We start from the raw sequence: 14,317 nt of genomic DNA, 5'->3' as shown, positions 1-14,317 counted from the left end.
ATACCCGCCCTGTTAGGGACCCGTTAACTACCTGGTTGATTGACCTTAGACATATGTTAGACCTCTTGGAACCTTTACTCTTTCGGCGAGTCCAGCGTTAAGTTATAAATTGTGAGTCGTAAACCCAAATCAGTTTCTTTTTCATTTCCTCCCAAAACCTAGTCGACGATACATCTTCTCCCTCACCATCTCTCAAACTTTTGAGATCCCTTAAACTTGGAGACACCATGGGGATAAAGACTTGAGTCGAGTCGCGGTCTTGTCGCCGAATTGCCGAGCATAGGTAAGTCATCATCATCATACCTAGGTTTCGTTGTGGTTATGCTTGTTAGTAATAGAGGTTTTCCTACTAGTTGTGATAGGTGTTGATGGAGGTTGCCTTGCTTTCATATGGATGTATGCGTTGTTGGTTGATGATTGCTAAAGGTAGGTTTTCCTACTCTGCACTGTTGATTGGTTGTCATGTGTGATGTGTGGTATCTCTGATTGTGTAATAGTATTATTGTCTTTGTGTGCCGGGTGCGTCCCTGGCTGAGTGGAGTCATCGTCGGGAATGGCTTCATGCCCTTGATTCGCCTCTTGTGGTTCCCGTCACAAGGGGATGTGCACATTAATGGACATGGTTATTCGCTCTATGGTTTTGAGCGGGGCTTAGGTGGTAAGGCTACGGTCCCCACTTGCGGTGTGGATTACCAGTTGCGATTGGTAATTAATCTAGCAGGACTATACCTTTGTGTTAGTCAGATGATTGGTGGATTATCGGAGTTGGAGGTTTGTGTTGGTGTTGTACTATGTTTGTATGTTGTTCTTCAGTTACTGACCTTGTGTGGTTTTGTCTGTGTGTCTTCCTTGTTATGTGTTTACGGTGATCCATTATGGTGAGCAGTCAGTCTTAGCAGGTGTTGATAATTTGATATGTGGAGCTTATCCGGGTGCGTTGGAAGGACGAGTATTTCATCGAGTCTTGGCATGAAGTAGTCTCACCGTAGTTGTTTCATTCATCAGTTGTATCTTTCTTTTGTTGAGTTTACACTTGTAATAAACTTTAATAGTTCTGTTATTGACGTTATGATATATTATTCCTCGGGCAACCGAGATGGTAGTGCCCGTATCTGCTAGGGAATGTCTTGTATGTTAAGGCTCCTTGGTAGATGGGGGTATTACAATTCCATTCTCTTTGTTTGTATCAAACAAACATCAACAAAGGAAATCGCTAACTTTAATTCCCATACCCTTTCCTGAATAACCCCAACCAAACAACACCTTATTTATTATCGTTGCAAAACATACACACATGATCCAATCTTGTGTTAAAATGTACAAAGAACTTACTACAATCGAATGGAATAATAGTCATATAGGCAGTATAATTTATCTCAGCTATATGCCTGAACACTTAATGAAGTTGAGAAATTTTGTGCAAAATAGATCATGCACACTCTTGTGTGGAAGCATCGATATCTCGTGTTGGGCCTCTGCTGCATCGATGTCCATTGTCCTTAATAATACGATATTGTCCGTTGGGCCAAACCCGCAAAGATTTACTCGTGGGCCCTTCCCAAAAAGCCTCATACTATTATATTTTGTAAATACTTGCTAACTTGCAGTGCTCCTAAGAAGAAGATATTCACGCACCCGCACAACACACCAATATTGCTTTCATGTTTACTAACTTCATAATGAGCTTACGTAAATAAATCTTCTTTAGGAATAAGAGATGATAGACACTTATTAACCAACTCGATGATCTCACGATTTGATGCAAGGATGGCCCTTAATAATGTGGTGTTACTATTATACAAATGTAATAAATTGCACTCTTTTTAATAAATAGATAATCCAATTTGCAAATCAAACTTTATTCTCAAATAGAAATACAACTATTATTATTCGTATAACATGCACGCTAGATAAATTAAAGACAATATATGAAAATGGTTAAAATGACATGAAGGCGTTAACACTGAAGCCACCATCAACAACTATAGCTTGTCCAGTGACGTATGAAGATGCAGGCAAACATAGGAATGCAACCACTGATGATATTTCATTTGCTTCTCCTATTCTTCCTAATGGTATTCTTGCATTCATTCCACTAAACTTTTTCTCGTCGCTTGACACCTGCATTATATTTTTTTCAAAATTAATTATACATACAACGGTTTTTCTAACATGTGCCTTTGGATTACACATTAAGAAATTAATTTAAGAAATATTTACAACACAGTTATTCCATAATTTGCAGAATATTAGTTTGGACATCAACTTCTGATGATATGTTCTTATCGTGTGCCCTTGATTCACTCTTGATTCACACGTTAGAAAAACTGAATATAAAATACTATTATAATACATAACCTATTATTGCATGCATGGCTGATTACAGTAAGTTAAGTTAAGTAACATTATTGCAGAACATGATTAAGGCCTTAAATGTGCATAAAATATTTACCCTTTGATTAAGAGGGGTCGCTATAGATCCAGGAGCGACAACGTTAACTCGAATGTTGTCTTTTGCCCATTCACATGCTAAGTTCCTTGTTAACTGGTGCAATGCTCCTAAGAAAAAAGAGGACAATGAAAATTGTTTAGAAAATCGGTTTGGGTTACTAATTTACTATGACAGGCATGGAATTAGACAATAACGCGTGAATGTAAATGAGGGTATAATAACACGTACACATGAAATAACTAAATGATGGATTAGAGCTCTAACCTTTAACCGGTCCATAAACAGATCCAACATCAAACGCCAAGTAACTAGTAATAGATGAAATGAATATTATAGTGCCCTCCGTTGAGTTCTTGAGGAGTGGATATGAGAGTTGTGACAAATGATAAACTGACTCAAAGTTCAACGTCATTATTTCATCAAAATACTCTTTTGTAGTAGTTGTCGTAGGCTGTACTCCAGGCGCACCACCAGCATTGTTCACCTGAACAAAACATTCAGTTTATAAGTCAATTAACATATTCTCCATCATACTCTAATGGCTAATAAATTGACAAGTAAAAGAAATAGCGAGACTGTCTACTTACAAGTATGTTCAATTTTCCTTCAAAAATAGAGCTAACAGTTTCCATTAACTTTTCCCTCTGAGGTCTTGATGATACATCACACACTGAGCCAGTTACAGGCAAACCCTTAGACTTCCAATGTGCTAAGCAAGCGTCAAGCTCCGCTTCATTGCGTGCACATGTATGCACCCTCGCTCCTAGTCCAACTAGCTCCTCAACAATAGCACGTCTATACATATACATATCAAGCAACGTCATACATATATATTAGCAACAATTATTCTTCTGTAAGACCGTTATATCATACAACAAAATTATAACAATAATGGAGAGTTAGGAATTATACCCGATGCCTTTGGTGCCACCAGTAACAAGAGCAGTCATATTGTCGAGCGACCATCGATTGTTAATCCCTGCAACCTTTGAATCCATGGTATTATAATCTTTCAAGTAAATATTTTGCTTTTGATGAAGTATGTGTGTATTGATTTGCTTCAAGTATTTTGCTTTGATGATGTTTGATATATTGATTTGCATGGAGTCGTCTACCTTATATAAGAGTGTATGTAGTACTTGTGTTTATTATTATAGTGTACGGTACACACTATAAAATTACAAGTGGTTTATTAGTTAATGGTTCAATTAACAACAAATAATGGCTAGTCTGTGTCTTTCTAGAGTCACTCCTATCGTCATCATTTATGCATTTTTTTTTTAAGTATATAGTCCTTGGAACATAAAATTGTTACTTTTATAGTGCCGAGTAGTAATATAGCATTTTTATTATTTCACGGACTTCAGTCATTCCCAATCATTTGTTATCTACATTTTCAAAGAATATAAAAAGATAAACAAATGAATGAGACGAAAAAAGTATTAAATACTCCGTAGTAATTATAAAGACCTAAACTTTAGATGCATGTTTAGTGTCAAGGACTTCAATAAGATTTTCATTCGTATTTTTATTACATTTCTGAATGTCTACCTCGTATTAAAATTGATAGAAAATGGATATGATATGTGAGGTCCCTAATAGTTTTTATAAGTTTGGATCTCTAAAACTACATCTATAAACAGTTTCAGTCCTTATAATAGTAAGTATTAACGCAAATTCTTATTTACATGTTACAACTTTATAAACAGGAATAATTTATGCAGCAAAAATAGTATTGGATTAAATTAAAATTTCAAAGCGTCTTTAATGACGCTAATCCCGTCATTAAAAAAATATTTCTCACAAAAAAGGAGAGAGGACACAATTGACCCCCACGCGTCTTCCCACCCACCTCTCATGGGTATTTTGTGAGAGAAAATGGTATCCGTCACAAGCTTGTGACGGATATCACCGTCTTCAATGAGATTTTGTGTTAAAATTTTCATTATTTTATTTTCCTCGCATGAATAAATCTGTCACCCTGAACTTTCACTATCATATTTGTGAATATATTTATGATTTTGTGAGGCATACAAGATTACAAGGATATTTGACTTTGACGTTGACGTTGACCAAAATCACTCTTTGGAAAGTTGGAATGACGCACGTCCTTAGGTGGGGAAATATAGTCATTCGATCACCTAACCAATTTAAAGGCGACTTCATGCTTTCTTTTGGTCCTGCGATGGTTAAGTACTTATGTATTAGGTAGCACCGAAACGAACACGAAAATAGACATGTGACATAATATTCCATGAAATTTAGGACATGAGACACGTTATTTAAATTTAATAAAATATATATTTTATAATTATATTTCTATGATTTTATTTTTGAAAAAGTATTTGATATTAAATTAAAATAAGTAAAGGTATTTGACATTGATTATAAGTTTATAACTCATTCTCACCTCCAAAATCAAAACTCAACTTATATAATCAATCTCTTTCGTCATCTTATTACTTGTCTAAAGAACATTATTTGCCCCCAATACAACTTATTTTCCCACCAAATCCCACCATAAAACAACCCATACCAATGACCTTAAATTCAACTTGATTCCGTTTAAAGGTGTGTCAAATACCATGGACACGGCTTTATAGGTGTCTGACACGTTTTAACGCGTGTCCATCGAGTGTTGTGTCCGACACGGCTACGCCGATTAGGAGGAGTATCCGTGCTACCTAGGGTACGTGTAACATAAAATGCAATTTAGATCATCTCCATCTCTTCTTCACTCCATTTCCTTTTAATGGTTCAGATTATATTTCAGAACGATCTACGGTACAAGTGATGAGGTGAATGAGGAATAATAATATAATGGTACACCAAGTTAGAATCCCCCCTAAACTAAAAGAATAAGAAAATTCTAATATTTTCCCGCCTAAATGAATATTCCATATTTGGGCTTCATTATATTCTATTTACAATTGGGCCAAACTGCTTAGTTCCATATAATTATATTTCATTTACACATTTATATATCTACAACTGGGCCAATACTGATTAATTACATACAATAACTAACCAACTAATAAGACATTCATATATTTTTTTTACTTCTAAAACGAAAAAAATTGCCAATAATATATATTTTTCTCACACTTTAATTTAATATCTATTTCTACCCTATACAACGCGAGCATTTAAATTTTGGTTAATTTTTTAATTTTTTTAATAATATATACATAAGTATATTTATTACAACACATATACACACAAAATAGTTTCAGCAACTTTATATATAGTAACAGTGTTGAACCTTCTTTTTTTTCTATCTCTTAATACAAAACATTACTAATATTAAGTTTTATTCTATACTAAAATTTCAAATGGAAAAATAAGTTAAATATAATTAAATAATTGTTAAATTCTCTAATGTCCCTATCTAAAAACCGCGTGTGCGCGGGATTTATACTAGTTATGAGAGGAAATGGACAAGAAATGGAGATGATTCCTACTCAATAAAATGGTACACCAATTTAGAATGACAGAAAGCATTTAATTAATTGGTCATAATAATAATAATAATAATAATCTTATATATTTATATTAGTATACCATTTTATTATTTTATACGAGCCCATTTTATCGGTAAATTGATTGGTGGAAAGAGGCAAATGACGGAATAATCGTGGTGAAAAGGACAATACTTTGACCGAGCCGATCCCAAGCCACCCGACCATACTATGACCATCCTATAGGACGGTTTTGTAGAGGAGTTATTGTTTATACTATAATTACATATTGTATAAATACTCTGTGTGTTGATAAAGACAATGCGAAATAAGGTGTTGATGATAGTGTTATTTTGGTTGTCAATAAACTAACTAGCTCGTAGAGCCTTTGAAATCAACTCGGGTTAAGCTTAGCTCGGAATCGGTCAAAATGATTACGAGACGAGATTGACCTAATCCGAGCCTAGCTCGGATCAGAAGCTCGTTAGGCTCGTTTTATTTTTTTATTTCTAATTTTTGCATTTACAATTGTTTTATTCTTAATAAAATGTTATTTTGGCATTTATAATTATATTTGCATTTATCTTAAAATATACTCCCTCCTATTCACTATTTTCTTTCCTATTTCCTTAAACGGATTATTCAGGTTTTCTTCCCTTTTCTTATTTTGGAAATTTTTACTCTTATTTTATTCATCTTTATCTCCTATTATCAAACTCCACTCAACTTTTACTCTTATTTTATTCATCTCTCTCTCCTATCACCAAACCCCACATAACTCACAATTTCTTATTTAATTCCTAAGTATTCATTCCTCTCTCCAATTCATAAACCCACCATCTTCTTTTATTCATTCTTTAATCATCTCCTAAAATCTTGTGCCCATATCAAAGGGGAAGAAAATACCGAATAGGAGGGAGTACTATTTATTTTAAATTTGATTTAAGAGTTCAAGAAAATAAAGAAAATAATGATTTAATCGAGCTTGAGTTTAGCTCAAGTCTAATATCCAAGTCGATTCCAATTTTTAAGTTTTTTAAGTTTAAAGAATTTCGAACCGATTCTGAGCTCAAGCTTAAATTACCGAGCCGATTTCAAGCCCACTCGAACTCGAGCTCAAATCGGCATGATTAATTGGGTTGGTAGTTTGGTAACTTTGACGTGCCTAACTAAATTGGGCCATACCAAACTAACCATCGACTGATGGGCAGTTGGGCAGTTGATCACTAAAAAAAAAAAAAAAAAACTTTACGAGGTTTAAACGAGGACAACGTCGACAACCTCCATTACCGAACGTCGGTCGTTGTTCGTATCTACCTTAGCATTTTCATGGCTTCCTAACCGCCATTAACGCACCTCCATTTTCTCATACCTTCACATCAATGTCATTCTAAAATCTAAAGGTATGCTTCAAATTCTTCATTCAAATTTTTCTTCTAAATTACACCTTCATGTTCGCTATCATATCGAACAAAGATCCATTACTTTCATTATTGATTATTGAGGTTTATTGTAGAAGCTTTGATTTGATTATCAAATTGAAATAGCGATGCTTCATAATCTGTGTATCTCTCTTCGTTTTATTCGTCGATTTTCAATTGCTGCGAATTCTATTTCCGCTTCGTTGCGCTGCCTTTATTCTTCTTCGAGTAATCGTAGTTGCGAATATCGGAATGTTTGTGATATTTCTTCGAGTAGTCGTAGTTGGGAAAATCGAAATGTTTGCGATACTTGCGATACTTCTTCGAGTAATCGTAGTTGTGAAATTCGGAATGTTTGCGATACTTCTTTGAGTAATTGCGGTGGTGAAAGTCGGATTAATTTTGATATTTCTTCGAGTAATTGTAATAGAAATCTCTTGAAAGTAGTGATAATATTAGTTCAAGTTGTGATGATGTGAATACGAGGATTAGACCTAGGTTAGAACAACCAGCGCTGATTAAACTGAAAAATGAGAGAGATCCTGATAGGTTGTTTCAGTTATTTATGGAGAATGCGCGGAATCGTTTTGTTGTAGAGAATAAGTATGCGTTTGAGGATACAGTGTCGCGATTGGCAGGGGCCAGGAGGTATGATTACATTGAGCATTTGCTTGAGCATTAAAAGTCGTTGCCTCAAGGTAGGAGAGAAGGTTTTGTTGTTCGGATAATAATGTTGTATGGTCGGGCTGGTATGGTTAAAAAGGCAGTGGATACATTTTATGATATGCATTTGTTTCGGTGTGAGAGGACGGTTAAGTCATTTAATGCTACATTGAAAAGTGTTGGCTCAGACTAAGGATTTAGATTTTAGAGGTTATAACCTCCGTTCTTGAAGAGGCACCTTGTGAGTTAGGGATTGAATTGGATGTGATTTCGATGAATATTGTGGTTAGTGCTTTTTGTCAGATGAAGATGTTAGATAAGGCTTATATGGTTATGGTGGAGATGGAAAAGCAGGGGAATGCGCCTGATGTTGTTACATTTACGACACTTATATCAGCGTTTTATAAATGTGGTCGATGGGAGATTGGAAACGGACTGTGGAATCTTATGATACACAAGGGGTGTTATCCTAATGTTGCCACATTCAATGCCAGAATACAATTTTTGGTTAGTCGGGGCCGAGCATGGGCAGCTAATGATTTGTTGCTCTCCATGGAAAAGTTAGGGATGCCACCGGATGAAGTTACATATAATTTGGTCATTAAAGGGTTTTTCGAGGCTGGTTTTATTGATATGGCCAGAAGGGTGTATTCTGCTTTGCACGGCTGGGGTTATAAAGCTAACTTAAAAATATAGCAAACTATGGTACACTATTTCTGCAAGGCGGGAGATTTTGATTCTGCGTATAACATGTGTAAAGACTGTTTGAAGAAGAACTGGATTTTTAACCTAGGCACTATTTGTACATTACTTAAAGGTTTAAAGAGTACAGGGAAGTTACATAATGCCTGGATGATAATTGGTTTGCTTGAAAGAAGGCGTCCTCCATTTTCTGGTCAGCAGTTGGACGCTTTTAAATCTATACTAGCACGGCGATAAAGCGACAACGAGATGAGCATTTTAGCACATCTTTTTTCTGTTGTAAGTGGGTTGGACATTGGATGGACAAGGGTTGGCTGTTTTAAAATTTATCAGCATTTCCGAACATTCGAACAATGCATGCTGATCACCTCCTAAATGCTGCAAGTTTCCCAAAGTCCCAATTCTGTTTTTTACAGTTATTCCTCCTCTTTTACGACTGTATTTTGGTAGAATAGAGTGTTAGTTTTTGGAGTTTCTTTTCCTATCGATTAGATAGCACGACATATTGACCTGTGTAATGCCTTTTGATGGTCAGTACCTGCACATTTTTCAGATGCTCTTTATCTAGCTTATAATCCATATTCACATATTCGTTTTTGGGTGTTTATAATGATCTCTTCTACTTTTAAGACTCCTATATATTTTAAGGATGCTTATACAGCATTTTCATTGTTTGTCTTTTGTGGTTATAGGCATCGTTTTAATGTAACAGCGGCAACATGGCATCACGGTCGAGTTGCCAAGTTGTTGAAGGTTACCGCAAGTGCAAGCACTTTTTGAGGAGATATGGACAAAATTTGTAGCACAAGTTTAACGACCAAAGATCAAGCTGCAACGACCAATTCTACGATCTATTGTCAAGCCATTATTCAATACCATGGTTGTAGGCACCTTGCCTATCACCCTTGGTTTCCTCTTTTTTATTATTGGTGAAGTCAAAATGAACGAGGGAATGTCTTTCATAATTTAACAGTGAAGAACACTGATGAAAGCAGATGGTTGCTTGTTGGCATGTATCCTGTACTTCAGGTGAGATATTATCTTCATCCTAGGGGCTTAATTGTCTGTCGGACAAATTCACACAATATTTTCATGTTAGGGATTTATCTAGAAAAAGAAAGGGCTTTGAGCTCTTCTCAACTATGCCCGTTAAAAATATGATTTATATTTTGTGAAAGCCTAGACTATTATTTTGAGGAAGACTTATGATAGCGGTGTTCAGTAATTCATTGTGTGACTGCACACCGGTCCAGGATCGGACCGGGGTTTTTAATTCTGGTCCAGTCCAAGTTTCCAATCTGAACTGGATAATGCACACCCCTAATTGTGTCGTACAGTAAGTTGTGAGTAGGATGTTCCGCTAAGCCTGCTATTAATAAATGCATCACTGTCATATTTTCATAAATATGGGACTATACCTTTGGAACTTGGAAGACACTAATGAATGTTGTAGTTTTGTGTAGGGTAATTGACAAATCAAACTTGGATAACTTGATGATCACGAAATATATCGCTTTCCTTAGAAAGTATTTCTACCCTATTAAGCCTTTGGGTTGCAAGAAATCTTTCCTAGGATAATACACCAAATTCCCTCTTGTTCTAAGGCAAAACAAGAGAAAACTTATGAAGTTTTTATGTTTTATTTGTTATACCAAAAATCTGAAAATAAAGTTTGTGTTTATTATTTTCTCTAACCCTTTCTCATGCACACTTTAAGTATATATATACTTATGCAAAATAATCAGAAAAACGAAAGGTAGTTACTTTTCAAACGGAACATAAAGACAAGTATGAAACAATGCAACACGGTTCATAGAACCCGATAAATAGTACTCACCCCGATCGGGGTTAGCGTCCCCGATCGGGGACGTGGTTTTCCACTTTTACGTAAACAACAAAATTGGAAATTTTCACTAGTATACAATGGCCCCAATCGGGGCTAGCAACCCCGATAGGGGTTAGACCATTTTCCATATTTTTGCTACGCTTTCATTGTCTAATTGCATTGTAACTTATTCTTTAAATTTGCTCATTCAAACTCGTTTATATGAGCGTGTACTCCACACTCCCTAACCCATATTATAACGGTCAAACTCGCTACGATTTTTGGCCAAATCCCGATTGCATTCAAATGATACGGTGATTAACTTAAATCACCAACAATGAAACTAGAATGGTAAATTGTCAAATGATATATGGTGATCCTTTCATTAGTTGGGTGCTTAGCTTTAGAAGTGAAGAACTTTTGAGTAATGAATTCTTAATTTTCATCCTGAATCAAATATGGAACACTTGCCTTAAGCTAATGTCAATACTTCAATAAAAATAGGTAGCATGGCGTTTCTTTTTCATGTCTTATTGTCTTTATATAAGTTAGTGGTTGCACATTTATTTACGATTGGAGTTACATTTTAAATTTTTTTTTTTTTTTTTTTGGTGTATCAGTGGTTAATATGGCAGTGAATTTGTTGACAATATTCTTCTAATGTTGTTCTGAATGAAAGATTGAAAGTTGCTTCCTATTTTTGCAGAATCAAGGGGTTTTTGAACAAGGATTTTTTTAAGGATGCCGGTATCAAGAGAGCCTAGCTGTTTTACAAAAAAAAAAAAAAAAGAGCCTAGCTGTTTTACAAGACTCATGCTGATAACGATATTGCATTGGATACCCTTGTCAAGTTGTTTCTCGTTTTTGTGATGTCCGAGACAAGTGATATTGTAAACAGTAATAAGCTGACTTGTGTTCCGGTTGATAAATTATGAGCTCAGATTTTGACTGATGTGTAAAGTTCTATCTCTCTCCCCAGTTATATGCTGGTATGCAGAATATGCAGCTGCATTGGGCATCATTTCAGGTTCTTCCGGTGATATTTGTATTTTCTTGTAAAATCAATTCTTGAGGTTTTGTGAAGAAATTTTGCCAAGTTCCGCAGTTTTTCATTATTTTATTCATTGATAAAATAATCTGTTTTCCTTGTGAAGTATGAGAAGGTTCCCAATTGGGCTTCTTTGCGACGGTCGTAAGTTAAGATGGTGGAGAAATGACTATTAAAATGTGATCACTTTTCTGCGCGGTCTACCACCATTTTATTAATAAAAATTAACCATTTTAGTGCACTTTTTTTTAGCATAAAATGACTACTTTTTATCATAAAATGGCGACATTTATCTCGTCGTAACTTGCAACCGTCACAAATGAGAATTTGCCCCGGCCAAATTCATTTTTCGAAGCTTTCGGGATTGTATGAGCTGTATTAGTCAAATGGTCAATAGTATGCTCCTTTTGAATACATCAATGTCTAAAGACTGATGGCATTGTTGACATATTTTACATTTGACACCATTCTTTCAAAACCAACTACCAAATATTATTATGGACCACCTGTGTTTGATAATGTTCGAAGAATAACTGTTATTGGCTGGTTTTTTTTTTAAGGAGTGTTATTGGCTAGATTTAAGAAACAATTATGGAAGGAATTTGGGTTTTGTATTGCAGTTTTATTCCTGGTTTGTAGTTTCATGAACAGAAGTCATGATTGCTGCAAGTTCAAGTTTCCAGCAACAAGTGAGCTACCTGCAGCAAATCCCACCTACCCTTCCAAACATTACTGTTCTTTTGTATCAATAGAACCCTCTCTTCTGAAAACTCTTTAGCTTCCTCTCCTCTCTATATGCCCTCTTGCAAATCTCACTATATCGCCTTCATTGTTGCAGTGTTTCATAGGTGGCAGCTTAAATGGCGAAAGAAGCCGCAAAAGAAGCGGTAAAAGATGCTGTCTCGGCAGCAATTTACAAAGTTAATCTGCATTGCCCCGAGTGTGCTGTCAAGATCAAGAAACCCCTCCTAAGGATTCAAGGTATATAATTTGTTCTTGTGTTGTGGGATGTAGTATTCTTGAGATTTCAGTATGTGACAAACTGACAATTATAGAGATACCAATGTTATAAAAGTGACAAAATTCTATGAAATGGTGCTCTTTCAATGATTGTTTTGTTTGCGGGTCACTTGGAAAACGGCTCGCTGCTGTTTCAAGGTCAAAGTTACTGACGTTTGAACCCTTCACCCTGTTTTAGCAGCAGAATGATAAATTGATTATGAGAATCAGAGTGATGATAGTAAAGAGAAAAACCATGGCTCTCGATATTATGCGTTTCCAAGTCATTACAAAAGATAGCAAGATCTTCCATTCCATTATGTGTCTCTTCTCCTACCGCACCATGTCCTAATCGCACACTACCCTATAATTCAAATAATATTGTGATTGGTGATGTCTTAAAGCGAAGGCCAACATTCTTTCTTCATGATGATTGATGTAAATGTAACATGCAGGAGTACGTAGCGTGGATACGAATTTCGACAAGAGTGAAGTAAAGGTGGTTGGAATTATTGATTCAAAGAAAATTCACGAGAGAATAGAGAAGTTGAGCAAGAAGAAGGTTGAGTTGCTCAAAGTTGAAGAAAACTTCAAGGAGACGGTGGTTGTAGAGAAAGTTGTTAAGGAGACCAAAACTGTAAGTTCACTACCACAATTAAGTCAATTTCTTGACTAGTAGTAGTACTAATAATAATATTAACTATGAAGTACGGTAAATGTAGGAGTAATTTTTTTTTTTTTTGATAAATTCCGGATGTTGCAGCCAGTTTTATTTGCCAGCATAGTGAAGGCACATTTGCATTGTGATCAATGTGAGGCTGATTTTCGGAGGAAGTTACTCAGGCACAAAGGTACATTTCTGTATTTGTTGTGCTCTCAATGATACATCTTTTATTTTCGGCCCTCAGATTTGTTATGTAATGAAAAATGACCGGGAAATATGAAACTTTAAAATACAAAGACAGACAACGGAAAGGAAAAGAACTGTAATAAGAAAGTCTCGCGTGAAATATTTTACCAAGGTACCATAAAATCGTACCCTAGAATTACGAGGGATTTACAAGTTACATTGTTAGATCAGATATGAAAACCTCGATTGTCTCCTTTTCTTAACAGGGATTTACAAAGTTACATCAGATATAAAAGCTCAAACCCTAGCGATCGAGGGACTCCTTGAAGGAGAAAAACTAGTAAATCACATTCGAAAAAAGCTCCACAAACATGCAGAACTTGTAAGTTCAAAGGAGATAAAGAAAGAAGAGAAGAAAGAAGAAAAAAAGGAAGAGAAGAAAGTAGAGAAGAAAGAAGAGGTGAAGAAGGTAGAAGAAACTAAAATTACGACGAAAACCATAGATGTTACTGAAGTAAAAGACGTGCAAGAAAAACTTAAAGCTGCTAATACTCCCTACATAATTCACTATGTTTATGCGCCTCAATGGTTTAGTGATGAAGATCCTAATGCTTGTTCCTTAATGTAGGATATAATAGAGGGATTTGATCATATATATGTATGGTCGCTTGTTTATTATTACTCCCCTCGTCTCATTCATTTGTTTAGCTTTTTTATTCTTTGTGAAGGATATTTAAATTATAGGTAAATAAATGATTGAGATAGAGGGAGTTCGATTTAAAGTGCCACACAACATATTACTTGTGGGGTGTTAGCTGAATTTTTCTTTATTTTGTGCATTTTTTTTATATTCTTGATGTATCGTTCATGTAAATATTATTCTTGACTGTATCGTTCAT

At 35.3% G+C, this 14,317-nt stretch overlaps 3 protein-coding genes and 1 long non-coding RNA gene across 6 annotated transcripts; 3 read left to right on the top strand and 1 right to left on the bottom strand.

Moving 5' to 3' along the window:
* Positions 1-1,938: 1,938 nt before the first annotated feature.
* On the bottom strand, positions 1,939-3,450 carry LOC141594766 (tropinone reductase-like). The gene is made up of 5 exons (XM_074414757.1): positions 3,365-3,450; positions 3,040-3,247; positions 2,717-2,936; positions 2,453-2,559; positions 1,939-2,121 (listed from the first exon to the last, which is right to left on the bottom strand). The coding sequence occupies exons 1-5, from the start codon at positions 3,448-3,450 to the stop codon at positions 1,939-1,941; spliced, it is 804 nt and encodes a 267-aa protein (XP_074270858.1).
* A 3,694-nt stretch (positions 3,451-7,144) lies between these two features.
* On the top strand, positions 7,145-11,310 carry LOC141596499 (uncharacterized). The gene is made up of 3 exons (XR_012522492.1): positions 7,145-7,313; positions 9,389-9,725; positions 11,228-11,310. It is a non-coding gene; the product is annotated as an uncharacterized LOC141596499 (long non-coding RNA).
* On the top strand, positions 7,584-9,320 carry LOC141597466 (small ribosomal subunit protein mL103 (rPPR7)). Its single transcript, XM_074417931.1, is given in 4 exon segments — positions 7,584-7,658; positions 7,762-8,166; positions 8,168-8,197; positions 8,199-9,320. Coding segments are annotated over 4 exon segments (1,245 nt in total). The 3' UTR covers positions 8,934-9,320.
* A 2-nt stretch (positions 11,311-11,312) lies between the features above and the next one.
* On the top strand, positions 11,313-14,235 carry LOC141596497 (heavy metal-associated isoprenylated plant protein 4). 3 transcript variants are annotated; one of them, XM_074416681.1, is made up of 5 exons: positions 11,313-11,548; positions 12,130-12,550; positions 13,024-13,205; positions 13,332-13,419; positions 13,685-14,235. In XM_074416681.1, exons 2-5 carry the CDS (start codon positions 12,430-12,432, stop codon positions 14,044-14,046), a joined length of 753 nt encoding a protein of 250 aa, XP_074272782.1. In that variant the 5' UTR covers positions 11,313-11,548; positions 12,130-12,429; the 3' UTR covers positions 14,047-14,235. The 3 variants fall into 3 exon arrangements, with proteins under 3 accessions (XP_074272782.1, XP_074272783.1, XP_074272781.1); XM_074416682.1 differs by having other exon boundaries at positions 11,313-12,258; positions 12,408-12,550; XM_074416680.1 differs by having other exon boundaries at positions 11,313-12,550.
* The last annotated feature ends 82 nt before the right edge of the window (positions 14,236-14,317 follow it).

This window comes from Silene latifolia, chromosome 8, assembly GCF_048544455.1.
Source record: "Silene latifolia isolate original U9 population chromosome 8, ASM4854445v1, whole genome shotgun sequence".
In the NCBI taxonomy this organism is placed as follows: domain Eukaryota; kingdom Viridiplantae; phylum Streptophyta; class Magnoliopsida; order Caryophyllales; family Caryophyllaceae; genus Silene; species Silene latifolia.
The sequence above is the reverse complement of the archived record's forward strand: the minus strand, read 5'-3'. Positions and strand labels throughout refer to the sequence as shown.

Excerpts from the sequence above, each read along its gene's own strand:
- LOC141594766 (XM_074414757.1), bottom strand. The coding sequence starts at position 3,450 with ATGGATTCAAAGGTTGCAGGGATTAACAATCGATGGTCGCTCGACAAT. Across the intron at positions 2,937-3,039 it reads AAGGAAAATTGAACATACTT|GTGAACAATGCTGGTGGTGC; the intron begins GTAAGTAGACAG and ends TGTTTTGTTCAG. Across the intron at positions 2,122-2,452 it reads CGACCCCTCTTAATCAAAGG|GTGTCAAGCGACGAGAAAAA; the intron begins GTAAATATTTTA and ends AATATAATGCAG.
- LOC141596497 (XM_074416681.1), top strand. The coding sequence starts at position 12,430 with ATGGCGAAAGAAGCCGCAAAAGAAGCGGTAAAAGATGCTGTCTCGGCA. Across the intron at positions 12,551-13,023 it reads ACCCCTCCTAAGGATTCAAG|GAGTACGTAGCGTGGATACG; the intron begins GTATATAATTTG and ends TGTAACATGCAG. Across the intron at positions 13,206-13,331 it reads TTGTTAAGGAGACCAAAACT|CCAGTTTTATTTGCCAGCAT; the intron begins GTAAGTTCACTA and ends CGGATGTTGCAG.